At 44.5% G+C, this 17292-nt stretch overlaps 1 protein-coding gene across 1 annotated transcript in view; it reads right to left on the reverse strand.

Annotated features, from left to right (window-relative positions):
• The window catches only part of KMT2A (lysine methyltransferase 2A), a 41823-nt gene that overhangs the window by 7516 nt on the left and 17015 nt on the right, over window positions 1-17292 (reverse strand). The window contains 21 exon segments of the mRNA XM_053996845.1: window positions 160-224; window positions 733-813; window positions 1125-5421; window positions 6037-6222; window positions 6871-7031; window positions 7279-7357; window positions 7437-7554; window positions 7830-7988; window positions 8503-8640; window positions 8784-8890; window positions 9206-9399; window positions 9902-9975; window positions 10212-10322; window positions 11130-11303; window positions 11883-12067; window positions 12405-12518; window positions 13267-13387; window positions 14204-14299; window positions 14553-14699; window positions 15834-15947; window positions 16796-16924. Coding sequence (XP_053852820.1) covers window positions 160-224; window positions 733-813; window positions 1125-5421; window positions 6037-6222; window positions 6871-7031; window positions 7279-7357; window positions 7437-7554; window positions 7830-7988; window positions 8503-8640; window positions 8784-8890; window positions 9206-9399; window positions 9902-9975; window positions 10212-10322; window positions 11130-11303; window positions 11883-12067; window positions 12405-12518; window positions 13267-13387; window positions 14204-14299; window positions 14553-14699; window positions 15834-15947; window positions 16796-16924 — 6850 coding nt within the window.

Raw genomic sequence — 17292 nt, forward strand, 5'->3', positions numbered from 1 at the left:
GCAAACAAACCTTTCCTCCCTTTATAGCAAGGGTAACACAAGCTAATAGCTCTGACCCTTTTCCTGAGAGAATGACAAACCCAAAAATCAGATCTTCAAACATCACTTTACCAGTCCTGGAGAATTCTGAGACTAGGTGTTTTTGAAGAAGTGACATACCTGCATTTTCTTGCTCATTTATTGAGTTCTGTGTTGATTGAGGTTCTGGGACCACAGCCGGTTGCCTTGGGAGGGAAGGAGGAGAACATGGAGAAAAAATAGCTAACAACCTGCCTCATTTCCTCACCAACCCTGAGCAGTAGTCTTAGACAGATACAAGAATCTTTTTCCAGATCAAGTGTTCTGACATCAATTCAGTTGGAAATGAACAAACAAAAAGATTCTACTCAGTAGCATTTCTGTTTGCAGCCTTTATCAGTCTGTGGGTAGCAGCCTAATTCCACACAGCCCGTGACCCGCTCTCTGTGTCAGCCCCACTCAGGAATAAGGTGCAAGCCAACATGCAATCAGACACTGCTGAATGAACATCTCCTCAGCAGGACTGAGCTTCCCAGAACTACATGCAGGTTAATGCAAAATGATTCCATATTGCATCAAATTGTGACTGTACATTCTCCACCGAATGCTCCCCAGGCATTTTAACTAGGAATGCCAGACTTCCTGCGTTCTCCAAACAAATGTCCTTCAGCTCAAGCGAGCAGAACCACATAGAAAGGTCTGTTCAACCCTTACCCTGCAGACTGCCCATGTGGCTTCTGCAACGGCTGATCTACGCTGGCTGCATCCTGCGCATCTGCCTTCACAGCAGGAGTCCTGGAAGAAAAAGATTTGGGAACATTCAAAGTATCTGCCAACCCATGTGTGCCATAAATGAGACTGGAATGCAGGAATGGATCCATTGGGAGTTGCCAACACGGATTCAGCAGTTCTGCAGAATTACACAAGTAGCAACAACAGCTTGTAAGATACAGAGAACCAGATCATGCTTCCAGCTCCGCATCAGAATCAGAAGTTGCACTTCACAATTTGCCTTGATTTGCACAACTTGCTGGAGAAACTAGTGCAAGATTCTCTCATACTGTTACAAAACCTCAGGGATGAGCAAAACCAAACTCTCCTCTTACCCTGTAACCGAGACCTGGGGTACAGCAACAGTCCCTTTTTCAGGAACGTGAGCTTCAGAAGAACCAGCCCATGCGTGAGAAGTTTTGTGCTTCTTTCCATTCCCTTTGTCTAATAATGGCTGGATGCGTTTGACTTTTGGCTTCATTTTTGTGGCACCCAGCACAGAGCTACTTGCAGACTGCTGACCAGGTGATGGGGAGCCTCCTGGAGATGCTGAGCTGGCATGCATCACTGATGAGGAAGCCTTGCTTTGTTCGAGTCCGGCATTGTTTGGAACATCGACCAGTTGTGGAAAGCTTGACAACTGCGTTGTTGCCGAAACTGTGCTAAGGTCCAGCTGGGAGGATGCAACCCCGGTTTTGTTGGCTAAAAGCTGTGTCATGTGCTGAAGCTGGTACGAGCCTTCTGGGTCAGCAGACGACGGAGCGACTGTCATGCCCATTGTCTGTGCTGAGGGTAGAACACAGATGCTTGATGCAGCTGTCATGGCTGCTGTAGATGGAGTTTGAGATGCTCCCAGTTGCGAAAACATCCCAGAACTTGGTGGTAAAGTCATATGCTGATCCTGAAGACCAAGGCTTTGTTGACTAGCTTTGATCAGGAGGTTGCTTATTGAACCAAGGTCCCCCAATAATCCAGGACTTGTTAACGTTACTGAACTTTGTCCCAAAACGTGACCAGGAACTGACCCACCAGTACTAGGGGCTGCTGTGGCCTGCATGGATACGACGTTCAGCACTGAGGAACTCGACGTTAGGCCGGATACAGGCCCTGCTGGGAGGTGACTGGCATCTGCACCAATAATGCTGGGAGATGTGCTGACTGCAGTAGTGGTCCCACCTTGTGGGAGCAAAGATGTTTGCTCAAAATACATGACCCCGGACTTTGACCTTTTGATAATATTGGGAACGGTTCTGTGGGACGTTGAATTTGCAATGGTTCCCAAGTCCAGCGGGTGGTTAGAAATCTGGGAAGGAGCAAAATTAATTAAGGTCATGTTAGAGACCATATCAGAAGGAGCTATAGCAGAAGGGGTTCCAGAAGGAGCCAACTTCTTGTTCTTCCGTGACTGCAGACGAGATATGGGCCGTTTCTTGCCCAGTGCAGCAGCTGGTGTGGAAGCAGCAGTACCAAGGTCTGTCCTCTGACTAGCTTCAGACACTAAGAGTTGAGGATCAGGGGGTGGCTGCACCCCAATTAGAAGACCCGGTGAAGGACTGCTGATGTTTGGTGGGAAGCCTGTCTGAGCAGGTGTGGAGAAGGGATGTATATGCTGGTGATGGGACATGGGCAGTAGACCCTTGCTCGTGGGAGGGAATAATGACTGAGATGGAGGCAAGCTCGGATTCAGTCCTGCGGTCAGCGTGAGCCCACTCCCCATGGGCCCCAGCACGGAAGTGTTGGTTTCCATCACACTCTGTGCAGAACTAACAGAAGGTGTTAACTGTATCTTTTGGGTGACACCGTTGGGAAGGGTTTGGAGGACGTACAGGGGCTGCATGTTTTGATTAACTACCAGAAGTTTTTCTGCGGCTGGCTTGAGGTGGGGTGGTGTTGTCTGCACCGCAGCGTTGGAGATTTGCGAGGGGCCAGGACTGTCAGTGGAGTTTGGCACATACTTCTGGCTCTGGAGGGGAACAGTGGGTGATACTGGCACCTGGATACCCGGAGTTCCGCTGTTTCTTGTTAAATCTTGGTTGCTGCCATGCCCTTGCTCGACAGGGCCGCAGGCTGGGCTGGCTATATGCTCTGCATCTATGTGACCCTGGATGAAGTGATCAGGAGTCATGTGTCCTTCAGGGTTTGGGTCTACCCCTGGACTCAGGAGAGCTGCGTCACCTTCTCCTGAGGCAGATTTTTCTGTGACTGTCACTCTCTTCTCCCCAGACTCCGTGGAAGGCAAGGCAAGCATCGACCTCTCTCCCGAGGAGGAAAGTGAAGACTCCGAAATGACGGCAAGCCTGTTGTGATTTTGGCTGGGCACCGTAGGGCTGCGAGTGGTCAGAACAGAGAGATCAGAAGGAAGCTCCAGTGGCAATTCAAATTGCTCCTCTGCGGAAATGGAGGAAGAGACACTGCTGTCCACTGGTTCGGCAGTGGGCAGCTGCTGGGAGAACACCTCAAACAAACCCATATCCTTGCCACGGTTGCTGTCAAGACCTAAACCTTCTCCAAGCGTCAGGAGTTCAGATGATGAGGACTCCGGACTTTCTCCCAGAGCCTGCATAGATGGTGTGTTCTTCAGCACAAAGTCCATGATGTCGGAAGGGAGTATGTTCCCACAGTCATCACTGTTGTTATTGTCAGAGTCGGATTTCAGAAGTTCTGTGTTGAAAGTGTCCAGTAAGTTCTTGTCGGCAGGAGTGCTTGCATGAGCCCTGCGGCCTGTTTCCAACGAGCTCAGCTGTGCTTCCAGAGAGTCCTGACCCTGAGCTTTAACCCTGCTCACAGGGTGGCAGTTATCAATCTTGGGGTCGGTCTTGTGGACGGTGGAGCTCTTGGTGACTTGCACTTTCTCACCAGCTTCTTCAGTTCTATCCAGCTTTAAGTTCTCTGTCCCATTCTCTTTGCCACTCCTTTTAGTTACCTGGCTGACTTTTCTGGTAGTTGCTGTGACACTTGTATCACTTTCAGTTCCATCATCCACACCATCTAGCTGTGAGATTTTTGGAAGATCACACTGCTCCTCCTCTCTGAATAAACTATGGGATGCGAGCCTCTCCTCTGTGTTTGAGGAAACCACCGTCCTTGTGAAATTGTAGTAGTATAAGTCGTCTTCATCTGATGTGCTCAGATCATCTGCTCCATCCACTTGTCCTTCTGCAGATCGCTTTCCTCGCTTCTTGCCAGTTGAGTTACTGTAGAAGGGAATGTCTTCCTCTCCGTAGGACCTCACACCATACAGAGGAGTCAATCCAAAGAACATATTGGATCTGGCCCGAGCACTTCTCCTTGGATACCTCCGCTTGTACGAGCCTTCTTCTTGAGCTTTAGCACCATCCTGGAGCATCAAGCTGTTATCTTGAATGGCCAAATTTTCATATGTGTTAGTCTGAGATTCCTGTGTTGGTGGCTCATTTGGACTTCCTTGAATTACAGGGTTCTCTTCCGGGCTTTCTGAAGCTGAGGAGGGCTCTGCCAAAGCAGCCAGGTCTGCCCCGGCAGACTGAGTTTCAGCATCACTTTCCTGCTGTGCATTTTTAGACTGGTTTTCGCTTTCCATTTTGAGAGGAGTCAGAGTAACTTTAACGGTGCGTTTCCTGGGTGCCTGCGATTCCTTGGGGGCTGCTTCAACCTGCACCGCAGACCCTTTAGATGGTCCTTGTGAAGATGGAGACTTCTCACTAGCTTTTTCAGCAGGAATATTATTACATAACCTCTGACTAATTTGTTCAGTTGCCAAACCCTGATTGCCAAAGTCTGGTTTCAGTTCATCACTGCCTACTGCTTGATTTGTCTCTGTAAGAGATTTCAGGGAATGCTTCTCTTTAAAACTGTCTTTCATTAACTTTTTGCCTTTATGACGTTTATCTCTGGGGGCAGTAACTACCTGCTCACTTGCTGCAGGAGATCTATTGTTTACTCCAGCAGCCTTCAAGGTTTTTGCATCCATCTCATCAACCACAGTTGTTTTCTCTGGCTGTAGAGGTTCCATGTGCTGATCTCTGTCTTTCCTTGGGCCTCTCTGATGCAAAGGTGGAAAGGGTATTGCTTCTTTGGAAGAAAATGATCCTGAACACTCCTGAAAGGCTCCTATTTTATTCATTTCCGTGCCTGATGAATTGGTTGGCTGAGTGGCTACTTTGGAGTTTCCTCCAGAAACAAAAGTATGAGACAAATAATCTGGGTCCTTTGAGGTTTTCATTTTCTCTCCCTTAGAAGGTGCACCTTTGGCTATTAAATCTGAACTGCTGGAATGTTTCCCTTCTGTAGATTGACATACATCCAGCTGGTAAGTTTTATTTCCAGCTGTAGCCACTGTCTTCTGGGAGCCTGAACTGGTAGAGCAACTTTGAACTGGAGCACTTGGAGGACCTGTGCTTACTGACCCCACAAAGCGGTCAGTACTTTTGACAGTAGGTTCATATTCTGAAGAGGTCCCCATGCTGGAAATTGAAGACACACTGTGCCTGGAGTAAGTGCTGCCAGCTCGTGTAGGGGAAGTCATCCGGAGTTTTGATTGTTGCTGTGACAAAGAAGAGGTGCTGTGTCTCCGAGAACCAATGCTCTTAAGTCCCGAGGATAGCAAAGGATCTCCTACTGTCACTATTTCATGGGTCACTGGGGTAGGACTTCCTGAGAAACAAAGGCAAGAAAGACTGTCAGGTGATCTTAAACCTTCACAAGAAATGCACATCCAATTCCTTCATACCAAACACAAGAAATTAAAACCCCGCAAAACTTTTCAGCCAAACAACACCAACACACGGTGTTTATACTTTAGATAGATGTTAAAAACCTGATACCTTCAACCAGGATTCAGCAAGTTTGTATCTTAGGGTTTGGTATCTCAACTTTAGATGTGAATTTTCAACATCAGTTTGAAAGAAAACATTAGTCAGAAACAGCTGCTGAATTACAATACCAGATTTCTGATTCTCTCTGGAAAAATACTGAGATATTAAGTCCCTAACTGATATCACAGTGGTTTTGGCTCACTACTACTATATGGTGCAAATCCTGCCTCTTCTTCATCCCAAGGGAATGTTTGTTTTAGTTGTATATTTCTCTGCAGGCCATCTCTACTGAGTATTGTTAGAACTTCCTCTCCTCAACTTACTGCCATTTCACTGCTTTCTCTAGGAACAGTAAACTAAACACCTCATTCTGAAAGAAGCCAAGAAAGACAGGAACTAAACCAAAAATATTACCACAATAAACCTCAGTGAAAATCAGCAGCACCAGAAATACCTGCAGAGGGTAACGGCCGCGAGCCAGGAGACCTCTGTGCGGATGGGTAACTCGGCACCCTGATCCTGGGACCCTTTGAGACCACTGGATAGCAACAGGAACTAGAGGTCTGAGAATGCAAGGGACGATCTGGTGATGGTGGGTTTACAATTTCAGGTGTATTTCGGATGTCTTTTGGTAGAATTTCTGTTATTGTATAAAAGAGAAACAACAGTATAAGCCATCAATGAGCCCTAAAAGCTATGATCTGATAAAGTATATATTACTATCACGTTCCACTTGGGAGAATCAGGGTATTTGTTAAATAAACACAAAGTCAAAGATCTGACATCAGATATTGTCTGGTTTCTTCTCGTAAGAACATTTTCAAATGCTTGTAGCAATTGCTCATCTTACACATGAAATTCCACTATATATTTATAGAGTTTAAGATCCTATGTTAACAATGACAACAACTACAAACATATTAAAAATCTTTCACAGCTTTACCCTTGGGTACAAGGAAGTAATTTGGAAATACAGAACCACAATATAACTATTCAACATTGTATTGAACAAACCCCATATCACAGACCAACACCAACACCCCAAACACAGTCTGAAGTTTTAGATCACTAGAAAATTCACTAAGTTGTAGACTAGAAACCATCCCTGCAGCAGTGTTTGTTTGGCTCAAGTTTTCAAAGCAGTACATCCAGGAGCTTAAAGTCTTGAGATGTTGTAACATGGAAGCCTGAATTGGATTCTAGTCCAAATTTAAGAATTTGGTTTAAGAGATGCACTATGGCAAAAACATACAGAAAATATACCTCTATGAAGTCCTTAAAAGATTACCTGTAAGGGGAACTGGGCTATGGGCAATTGTTCTATTATCATCATGCTCTACAGTGCTGTTGATGTCAGGTTCTACGACTGGAGGTCGGCACTCCATGATCTTGCAGGTATACACACAGCGCTTCCGGGCATCTGTGGTGCTCCAGTACACCCTGGAGCACCTGGAAGATAGTTCAAACAAACCAATTTACTCAACAGTTGAGTAAACCTCATTTCTGTTTTAAATTTTCCATTTCTCAAAACTACATTGGCCAAAGCCCTCCTGGCAGAACACATTGCACACCCTTAATCAGAGGTTCCTCAACAGTGCAGGAAAAACTACAGTCAATTTTCCCATATGTTACTTCAGTGTTTGTTTGACATGAAATATATTGAAAGACATCGAGTCTTGAAACAGCTTATACTCACTGATAGCCAATGGGAAACAACTTATCTTCACAGTCTGAGAGGTCATTTAGAATTCCTAAGCAGTCTATTGTCATTGAACCTGAGCAGAGAGAAGAACAGTTCTGTGAACCAGATTCCAGCACCAAAGGTGGATCAAATATCCAGAGACTAGATCATACCTATCATCATGTGGATGTTCTCTGGTTCCAAGCCACTAAGAAATTTTCTTCTCAAACTGATCCCTTCAAAGTCCACAAAAACTCTCCTAAGAACTTCAAACCCATTCTCAGGAACCACCTGGAACAAGAACCAACAAAACTACTTGTTAATTAAAGGAATCACCACATGTATGCTACGCAGTTTGTCCTGTTTTGGTCCTTTGGTTTTTGAACTACCACACCACTTGCCAAACTTCCCCAGGCCACTTGTATTACTGACTTCTTTTTAAGAGCAGTGTGGTCCAGTCCTCGTTAGCAAGAAACACATTCAACATGAACTTCTAAAAAGTGCACATAGTTACAGGCTAACCCCACCTTCAGAGAGTGAGGCAGAGAGTGAAAGAAGAATCTTACCTCTCCTTTGATCAAGTCACGATGCCTCTGGCAATAAACTTTCTTATCATCCAGAAAGACACAGTTCTTGACTCGTGAGCACATGAAATGATAGTTACTGGTACAGGAAGTGAGGCAGCAGCCTACTGTGGCGCCTGACTTCTGGCAGAACTCACATCTCTGCAAAAGCAAAAAAGAAAAAACCAAGAATTTAATCTCTTCTAAAACCAGACCACCATTGCTGTTGTCAGTTGGGGTTTTTTGGCACAGACGAAAGTTTAGAGTAATGCTTGATCTCCCACTTCATGGCTGCTCCATTTCACTACAGTGACTCACACACACAAGCGAGAGACATGGAGGAGGAGGTGAGAGGAAGAAGAATTCCTCACATGGAACAACTTTTTCATTTGTGGACTGGTTCTTCCAGGCCTTTCCTAGACCTTCCTGCTTGTGCTTCATATCCAATCCTCACCTTTGCAAGCTTCACTTGGTCTCCACAATAGTTGTGAACTGAGCAAGGATAAAATAACTTTCCAATTATCTTCAGTCAGTTCTATTACATATAGTGTTAAAAAGTATTGCAAGGAAAGGACAGAGAAGAACAAATGCACACAAGCCATCTTTTAGCTGGGCTCCTGTCTCGTGATTCTAAATCAGCATTAAGTTTAACAAAGTGTTCTTTGCTTGCACCCACCAGCTGCTTTCCCCGGATAACAGCCATGTGCACGTTTTTCAGAGAACCATCATCATCTTCAAACACTTCTGCTGACCACAAAGCACAGTTCACATGTGTCCATTCATTTTGGCCAATATAGAGAAGACGTCCAGCATCCTAGAGAACAGAAGGAAATTTTCTCTTCAGATGTTCCAGAGGACACAACAGTGCACAAAACCCATCCAGCATATCCACAGTACCAAATCCACAGCACTGCTTAAATGGGCTTCTACAGAAAGGAGAATGGGGCAGATACTCACGTTAGCACTGTCATCACCATATTTCAGGCACAACGCACACTGTCTGTTGTCTTCCACATCTGGAGGTGGGTTCAGTTCAGGACTATCCTCTCTGCTTCTGTCAGAGCCTTAAGAGTTAAAAGACAGAACAATATTTATTCTTGAAATTCAGGGCGGCAAAAATTCATCCGGACAGATTGTCAGGAAGTGAACATGGTAGAAGAGTTTTCAATAGCCAGCTTGGAAAGCAAAGCACATGTCAGCCTCTGCAGAACCTTCATTCTAGGGGGAAAAGAGGTGGGTGCAAAAGCATTCTTGGGTCTAAGCTCATCTCAGAAACATCTCATAAGTTACTGCCTCTGAATGATTTCAGGTCACAGAAATCTACAAGACAGCTTCATTTCTGGATTTGGGATTGGCAGTCCTGACATCAGTTCTCTTACCAGAGATGGGAGGTGTAGGAGGATGTAGAGGAGTTGGTGAATCTGGCTCTCCAGGCCCTCTGAGTTTTGGAGCTGGAATGATTTTCTTCATCAGAGGGGGCTGTTCAGTGCGGTTGTTCTCTTCACGCTCCTGCCACTGAGCATAATTATGGTCGAGCGATGGGGGCAGCACCGCATTCGGCAACATACCACTGCTGAGATGCAGCAAGGAGTCAGTGTCACACCTGGCTGCACCAGAGGTTCTTTTGCCCTGCCTACCAGGGCCTGCCTATCTGACATCCACCCCCCTGCAACAACTCCATTAATTACCTACAGCCCACACATGTTCCCCACCGGTCACATTTTAAGGTCTGTCATGTGGCCATCTGAAGGCTTCTCTGAAGGCTAACAGATGCAGGAAGGCTACCCCAAATGGGAGTGTGAGAAGGAGAGGGAAGGAAGGTCAGGATTGACAAGCCAACACACAGTACACCTAGTTCTAATTAAGAAGTTTGGTTACTCTGCTTAAAACAAAGAAGTGTGTACAAAACATGGGAATGGGATTACTGTGTAACTTCATAGAAAAAAAAAAAAAAAAGGGAAAGAAAAAAGGAAAACCAGAAATTCCAATCCTGCAAACAGGCTCTTTCAATACGTTTTGCTTGGCCAGCTGGCAAACGGCAGGGTGTCGCAGTTGGATAGAGAACAATTACTTACTTGCTTGTTACTTTATTTGGCTCCCAAAATCTGGACTTTTTTACGCTGAACCATGGAAAAACACGCTCCATTTGCTAGAGGAAAACAACATCCCATTAAAAAAGTTAGACAACATACCAAAAAATTCAAAGATGTTCAGCCAAGATGCACAACTAGTAACATTTCATTAACACTAACAACTCTGACAATGTATTATTTTATTCCTGGAAACACCCAAGCAAGGCTACATGTGGTGGCCCTTTAGACTCCACCATCAACAAGCAGTGGGAGGATACCAAGCAGATTTCAAAGTAACTGTAGGCCAGCTCACCCGAATAAAGAAGGACTTGACCATGCTGTTGGCTTTCTTAATCTCTGGCTGCCCGCCATCGGCATTAATGGCTGCTTGAATTATCTTCACAATGTCATCACTAAAATCCAACTGTAGGAAATCCACAAAACTTCACATTAACAGGATTGTCTTTTGCACAGCTATACCACCCACTAATTTTTTAAGACAATGTTCAAGTGAACATTCAGATGACTGTAAGATTGAACCAGAGCGTCAACTTAAAAGCAGAAAGGGAATTTGACTGTGAAGAAGCAAGAAGACCTCTAAATTTGTAAACTGGCTGGCACAGCTGCCACACCCACAACTGTTCACTTCGGCTGACTGCTGACTGGTTTTAAGTCCACCAAACTAGCTGTCTCACGAGGATTTGGTCAAAATCCGGCACCACAACATTTGCCAAGCACTTTGCAAAATACAGTGCTCCTCAAGATTACAAATTCTCTAGGAAAAACAAAGAAAAAAGGCTGCTCTATACAAAGAGAATTGACTTGGTCAACACTAGCATTTTTTGTAAATGACCCCTGAAGAGATCACCCCTCCATCCATGAATCCTTAGTTTCCAGCTAACCAACTGCATCAGGGATATTTGGCCAGGCCTTCAGTCAGAATTTTTATGTTCAGGATGACCTGAACACTTATCTACATAAATGTCTGACTAAGAGCAAACTGGGGTCTAACCAAGCACCACTGCTGGCTACAGAGAGCCCCACAAAAGCATCAGTTACTTGTGTCTGGACCAATATTAACCAGGGCCAGCCAGAACTGTTCTTAGCAGCACGATAACCTGCTTCCTTGTTCCTAAAGAAAAGGCTTAAGGTGCTCAGTTATGAACACCATATGTGATAAAGCAATTCACAGTGTCTAGTAATAGAGTGGAACATGACAACTTTGACATACCACAGAAGTGTAACTTCCTTGATCCATTTTTCTTTTCACTCCTTCCAGATCCAGAGGTTGCTGCTCCTCCTGTTTACTGACTTCTGTTAGGACAGGAGGATCGGGACCCTCAGGAGAGCTTCTGGATGGGATACTCTCTTCTGTCTCAGGATTTAAATCAGGTGGTTTTGCTGCCTGTGAACACCAGCAAGGAGACAGAGGGATGGTAACTACTGAAATGCAGCTGCTCCTGATGATACTCCCCCAAGCCCATTTACTGGTCCAAAGACTCTCGCTAGTGTGAAGGAAAGGAGACCTGAGTTCTGAATTTCTGTCCAAAACGTAGGGGCAACAAAGAAAAGCTCTTAACCAGCCTTCTGCTGTAAGGTGCACAGCAGGATGGAACTATCAGGCATAAGGATCAAACTCATTGCTCAGAAGTCTTATTTCTGAGTGCATATTTCAAGACAAAGATCCTGTTCTTCTGTTATAAAAACATTTTCATCATCACAGAGCTAAATCCTCCTATTCCTTGAAGAATTTTACCCTATTTTTCTTTCAGCTTCCAAGTTGTATCACAGATACCCACTTCTCTGCTTCCAAAGGAATCAACAAAAGAAAGAAAAAAATATAACTAAATCACGGCACATGTTGCTCCAAGTATGGTGCAGACACTTCTGCAGTATGAGGCACAGCAACACCTCAACAACTCAACTGAACGCCACGTATACTTTAAGCCAGAGTAACACCAACAGGGCACAGGCTCCAGCCTACCTGCCGATACCGCAGTAAGTGGCTGGTGGTTCTGGAATTCAACAGGGCTGTTAAAACCTGCTTCAAGGAAATCTGCAGCTCCTTTTCCAGTGCCAGACGCCATTCTGCAGGATGCTGCTCTGTACAGTTAATGCAGGTGTATGCAACGCTCTCGGGCAAGTTGGAGAGTATCTCATACATTTCATCTGGAGACAAAAGAAGACAAGATAACCATCTGAATTGCTTTACTGAAGGATACAGGAAAAAATCCCTGCCCTGCACCTACTGCCTGAAACTTTTCATGTAACAAAAGCCCCTTGTACAGGTAATTGAGGGACACTGCCTTTGAGGATCCTGTGCTTTCAGGATGTAATTGGTATTAGCACTGGTTTACCTGTTGTTACTCCACAGGCGTTTTTCAGGTAGGTCACAACAGGTGAGTGTGTTAAAGTAACACTCTAGTAGAAAGGTCCAAGACTTGTTTGCTTTGGTCTAAGCACTGCCTCATGTTCTTCAGTACTGAGGGGACGAGGATTTCCTTACCAGAAAGGTTTTCACATTTGGCGTGGACCCAGCGGTCGCATTTCCCACACTGCATCATCTTGCTCTCGTAGTCGTCATCATCATAGCATTTGTCACAGAGGGGACAAAAATTTCCTGCAAACAGAATTGGATCTTATCAGAAGTCTGGATGCCAAACACACCTTAAAGGCTGTGTGGTTACTTACTGAGGTGCTAAGAAAGCAGCTCCAAACACCCCTCCCAGTAAACTGCCATCTCAGTTCTACTGTTACAAAGCTACAAGAAATAACTTTGGAAGACCACCAACTACTTTAGAATTCCATGGCTGGACAGCCATTGTTTGGGCATGGCAAGACAATATATGCAACAAAACACTATATGCAAGAGCAAAATGAAAGGACAAAGATGACTAACAGGCAAGAAATGAGGTGGAACACTCAAGACTTAAGATTCTTCCTCAGAATGCCCTCTGAGGTTCAAAGGCATCATGTACAGCAACTGACACAAGGAACAACCATAGAAATTTAGCTTTTAAATTGCTTTTAGGTCAAAAGTGTTTTAAAATATCTTTTCCTCAACTGCTATTTGAAACCCTGGGCCAACAGGTGTGTAATAATTCCTTTATGTGGCAGAGTGTTTACATGCTGAAAGCTCCAAACTCTGACAAGAAAGCAGTGGTGACTTTGGTGAGCCACTGCACAGTGTACGATCCTGGCTCGGAACTGTTATGTGCACTTTCAGGCTCGACAACAACCAGCCTGCATTGCTGCCCAGACCGTGGCAAGCTCAGCTGCCATGCTAGCCCTCTGCCCACTCACACTGGCTGGTTCAAACCCAAGCAGCTGAGGAAGCTCCTGCTGTAAAGAATCACAACTATATGTACCTTTAGCAAAGAGTTTGGCACAATCATGACACAGGGAGAAGTCATGAGACCACTGTGCATCCCATCCTTTGCCCGGTGTTGTCGATCCACAGCTCTTGCAGCGAACACATTTGGTACATATCTGGAAAAAGAATTCATTTGGCAAGAATTACTTGCTTATATCCAGCAGTGTTTGTGCTTTCAACACATTTCATAATTTTTATTATTTCATGAATGCAGAAATGTTACCCAACAGAACAAGGAGTTTTAAATGCTGAAACTTTCACTGAAAAGAACCGAGCTCACTTCCTCCACAGTAAGATGGTGAGAATACAACAATAAAAAACACTAAACTGAATCACAGTATAGTTTTTTGTCCTTCATATTTGCACTGAAGAAAATATCACCTTTCCCTCACCTAAAACAGACGTAGTTGTAGCATTTCTTCTGATCTAAAATATACAGTCCTATTTTAACAGTTTTTAAACTCTGTACATTGTAGAAGGAAACATATACACAAAGTCTTAGTAGCAAATACACTACAGGCACTTGTTTAGAACAGAAGTTTGAAAGACACAAATTAGCAAATTAATTCAAATTCTCTCTCAAAAAATTGTCTCTCAATACTGGTATTAATGGGTTTGTTAACAGAGTAAATACTTCCATTTTAAAGACCTTCTTCCATGTTACGGGACTATGACCAAAAAACTTGCTATGATCTTATGACTTACTACAACTGAAAGAACGGGTAATCTCTCTAACAATTCTGCTTTCTCAGAGCATCTTATCAACCAGCCACCTCGCTATCTATTTCCAAATGTACCTTCTGATGCAATAGGCACCTTGCCTTGAAGAGATGAGGAACTGCATCAGAGCAAATCACCTGCAGATTTCTGCTCCATGGCATTACCATCAGTTAACAAATGAATTATCCAAAAGAGAAATAAAAATCACTGACCCAAACTTTCTTCTTCTTGGTGGGTTTTGTTGGGTAGTTTGGGCCCAGGCACTCAGGGTGATAGCTGTTTCGGCACTTGTTACACTCCAGCAACTGCTACAGGAATAAGGGAAAAAAGCATTGTTACACACACCCTGCAAAGGGATGCAAAATCCTGGACTTTTTCATGTTTTACTGGATCCCCCATTCAGGTCATGAGAAAGAAGCTGCAATGGAGCAACTCAAGAGGCCTCCTCCCCAGCGCACAGAGACTCTGCTCCTGGCACATGCTTGCTGGCTGACCTCTGGATCCAGAGGAGCCCTGTGAGCAGTGGGGATGCTGCTGGGTCTCCCAGTGGTTTTGGGGTACCTTGGTGGCCTGGTGCTGTCTCCCACAGACGTGGCAGAACTTGCAGCGACGGCAGCACCAGTTCTCCAGCTGATCTTCCTGGGGCCGCTCGCTCTCCTCCAGGCAGAATTTGTGGAAGGGCTCACAGCAGACCTGGCAATATACAAACTGCAAGGGGGGAGAGGCAGGTTTTAGCAAAGCAGAAACTGCTCCAAGTTCCCAAACCAGCCCGCTTGTGTTCTAAACTATTTTGAATTCTGCTTTACCACTGACAGAACAAGATTTTAGGAGGGAAACCCTGTATTTCAGGTAAACCAAATACCAACTGGACAACTCACAGCCACCGGGAGTCTGGTACCTGTTAACTAAGTGCTTTGAGCATTGATAATGGCCTGTAGGGCTCTTCAGGATCTCTCTCCCCCACTTCCTCTCTGTACTACAAGTCAATTACACCAGAAGACACACTTGGTGCATGAAGTGGGGACATGCAGAGCAAAGAGAGTCTCTCTCCCTCCGTTCAGCCCACTTTGCCATTACGAAACTCTTCTAGTTTCTCTGTATCCTGTACAAGGGTGGTCATATGAGAAAAACAATCATCCTCAGAGCACAGACACTGCAGGCTCACAGGGGACATGGGAATCATTTGTGCCCTGGGGGCCCCTGACTAAGAAGGGGGTGGCTCCGTGCCCCACAGGGCCTTTGTGGACCTCAAGTGCACTGATGCCCACATCCAGGACTTAACCCCCTTTTCCCCTGTGCACTCATCAGAACCGAGGCCCTCCTAGAGCAATAGCACCCATGTCAGCTGGTCTGAAGATGCTGAGATGGCACCTATCTAAACCAGGAAATGCATTTAACACATCTCAATCCAGCTCTTTAGGCAGCGCCAGAACCTTTCCAGTTATGTTTCTGTAACAGTTTACAGCTCTTGGCAGGTATGGGCACACCTGGAAAAGTCAAGGCTGTCTAAAATCTGTTAGCACCATTGGGCAGTCTTTCGTATTTCAGGTTAAAAGAGAGCAAAATCCTGCTTTACATCAGACGTTGAATTCCCAAATTTAGAGATATGGGTGCTTTCAAATATGCTCAACTCATACAACTCCAAAAAAAGCACCACTGAGGTTTCCAAACTGATTTAAAATACCTTGCACTTTAGTATCTGGGACAAATTCTGGCAAGGACAGATTTACAGGTATTATTTTAATTTCTTCTGGATTAAGGTCATTATAATTTTTATTTATTTATTTTTGTAACAATACAGTGCTGTAATTAAGTCATCAACAGCAGAACACAATGCTTTACCTCCACGTGTCCACTGCTGGCACAGAGAAAACACACCACCCTGGGAGTAATAGGTACCGAGGTGACGATGCCTAACCCACCCATCTCCCAAACATTCTCCACTTCACAGTCCTCCTGAAAGTACAAAAGGACACATCACCATGCAGAACAAGGCAATACAACATCAGTACAAAATGCTCACGCCACTGTTCAGTTCTGGGCCTGCGATTAAGATGCCTCAAACTGAAATAATTTCAACATCTACCTCAGTCTACTTTACAGTGTATTCTGGGAGAGTCACACCTCGGCGCTCTTCCTGCCGAGAGCACTCAATGGCATGCTAGAGCCTTCCTTCTAGGGAAAGCAAACCTAAGGAACAGGACAAGGCTTTTCACAATTGCACAAGTATTACTAGAAGTGAAATTTCAGAAGAATTATACTTTATTAAAGCTCCGTATTTGTATAAAACACTTATGAGATCTCACTATGATCTCCAGTATCAACACTTATAGATGAAAAATTATTAGGAAAATATTTTATTATTATTTCAACACTGTTGTTCAGAAATGTACATGAATTATCATTTTAAAACCCCAGATATACCCCGAACGTTGCAAATTACAAGTTACTAACATTTTCCCCAAATCTTGTTGGCTCAAGTTGTGGTAAGGTTTTAAAGTTCCATCTTAATGGAATAATTCTTCATAAACCTCAAATTCTTGCTCATCCTCACACATTGACAGTTAAGGTTTTAAAGCTTTAAGTGTCTCTTCATCCAGTACTCTAATTATAAGAAAAAAAAGGCATAACAAGCTTTTAAAAATCAACCAAGTGATTTGTCATGAAGCTCCTATTTTGGCAGTTCCCTTTGAAAGGTACAGACACACAAACTCAGCGGTTATTGCCAGCACTTTCAGGGGACTCTAGTTCCAGTGTCTGAAAGCCAGCGGACATTCAAATACTTAAAACATTTTGTCCTCTACCTTGAAATCCACTCGGATTCTGTGGACTCCATCTGTAGGTGGCTTTTGCTTGGAACTGCTGCCGTTAGTCAGAGTGCTGAGTAAGTTCAGTGTGCTGCTCTCTGGCTTGCTTAGAGGAGGGGGCTTTTCCTGGTCAAGCAAAGGAGCCTGCATTAATCCCAACTCTGGACGTCAGAACTTAATCAGCAGTTACATCCAATAGCATAAATAATTTACAGACAAACCCCCGAATCAGCACAAAATTAACGAGTATTACAAAGCTGCAGGGAAGTGACCATTCCACTAACCATTCCCTAAGAGCATTCCATATGCAAGTACAGTCCTAATTCCATGTGCTCTACCATCACATTGTTCTTTCATCAAGGCATGGGTTGGTGTTTGGATGCAGTGGGGCAACTCTGGGTATAAACGGGCTCTACTCACTTCTCCCTCAGGTTTACTTAAGACAATTCTTTTTTTCCATGATCGAGCTATTTCTGAGACAAAAGCAGTTGCAT

Source organism: Vidua macroura, chromosome 22 (genome assembly GCF_024509145.1).
Source record: "Vidua macroura isolate BioBank_ID:100142 chromosome 22, ASM2450914v1, whole genome shotgun sequence".
In the NCBI taxonomy this organism is placed as follows: Eukaryota; Metazoa; Chordata; class Aves; order Passeriformes; family Viduidae; genus Vidua; species Vidua macroura.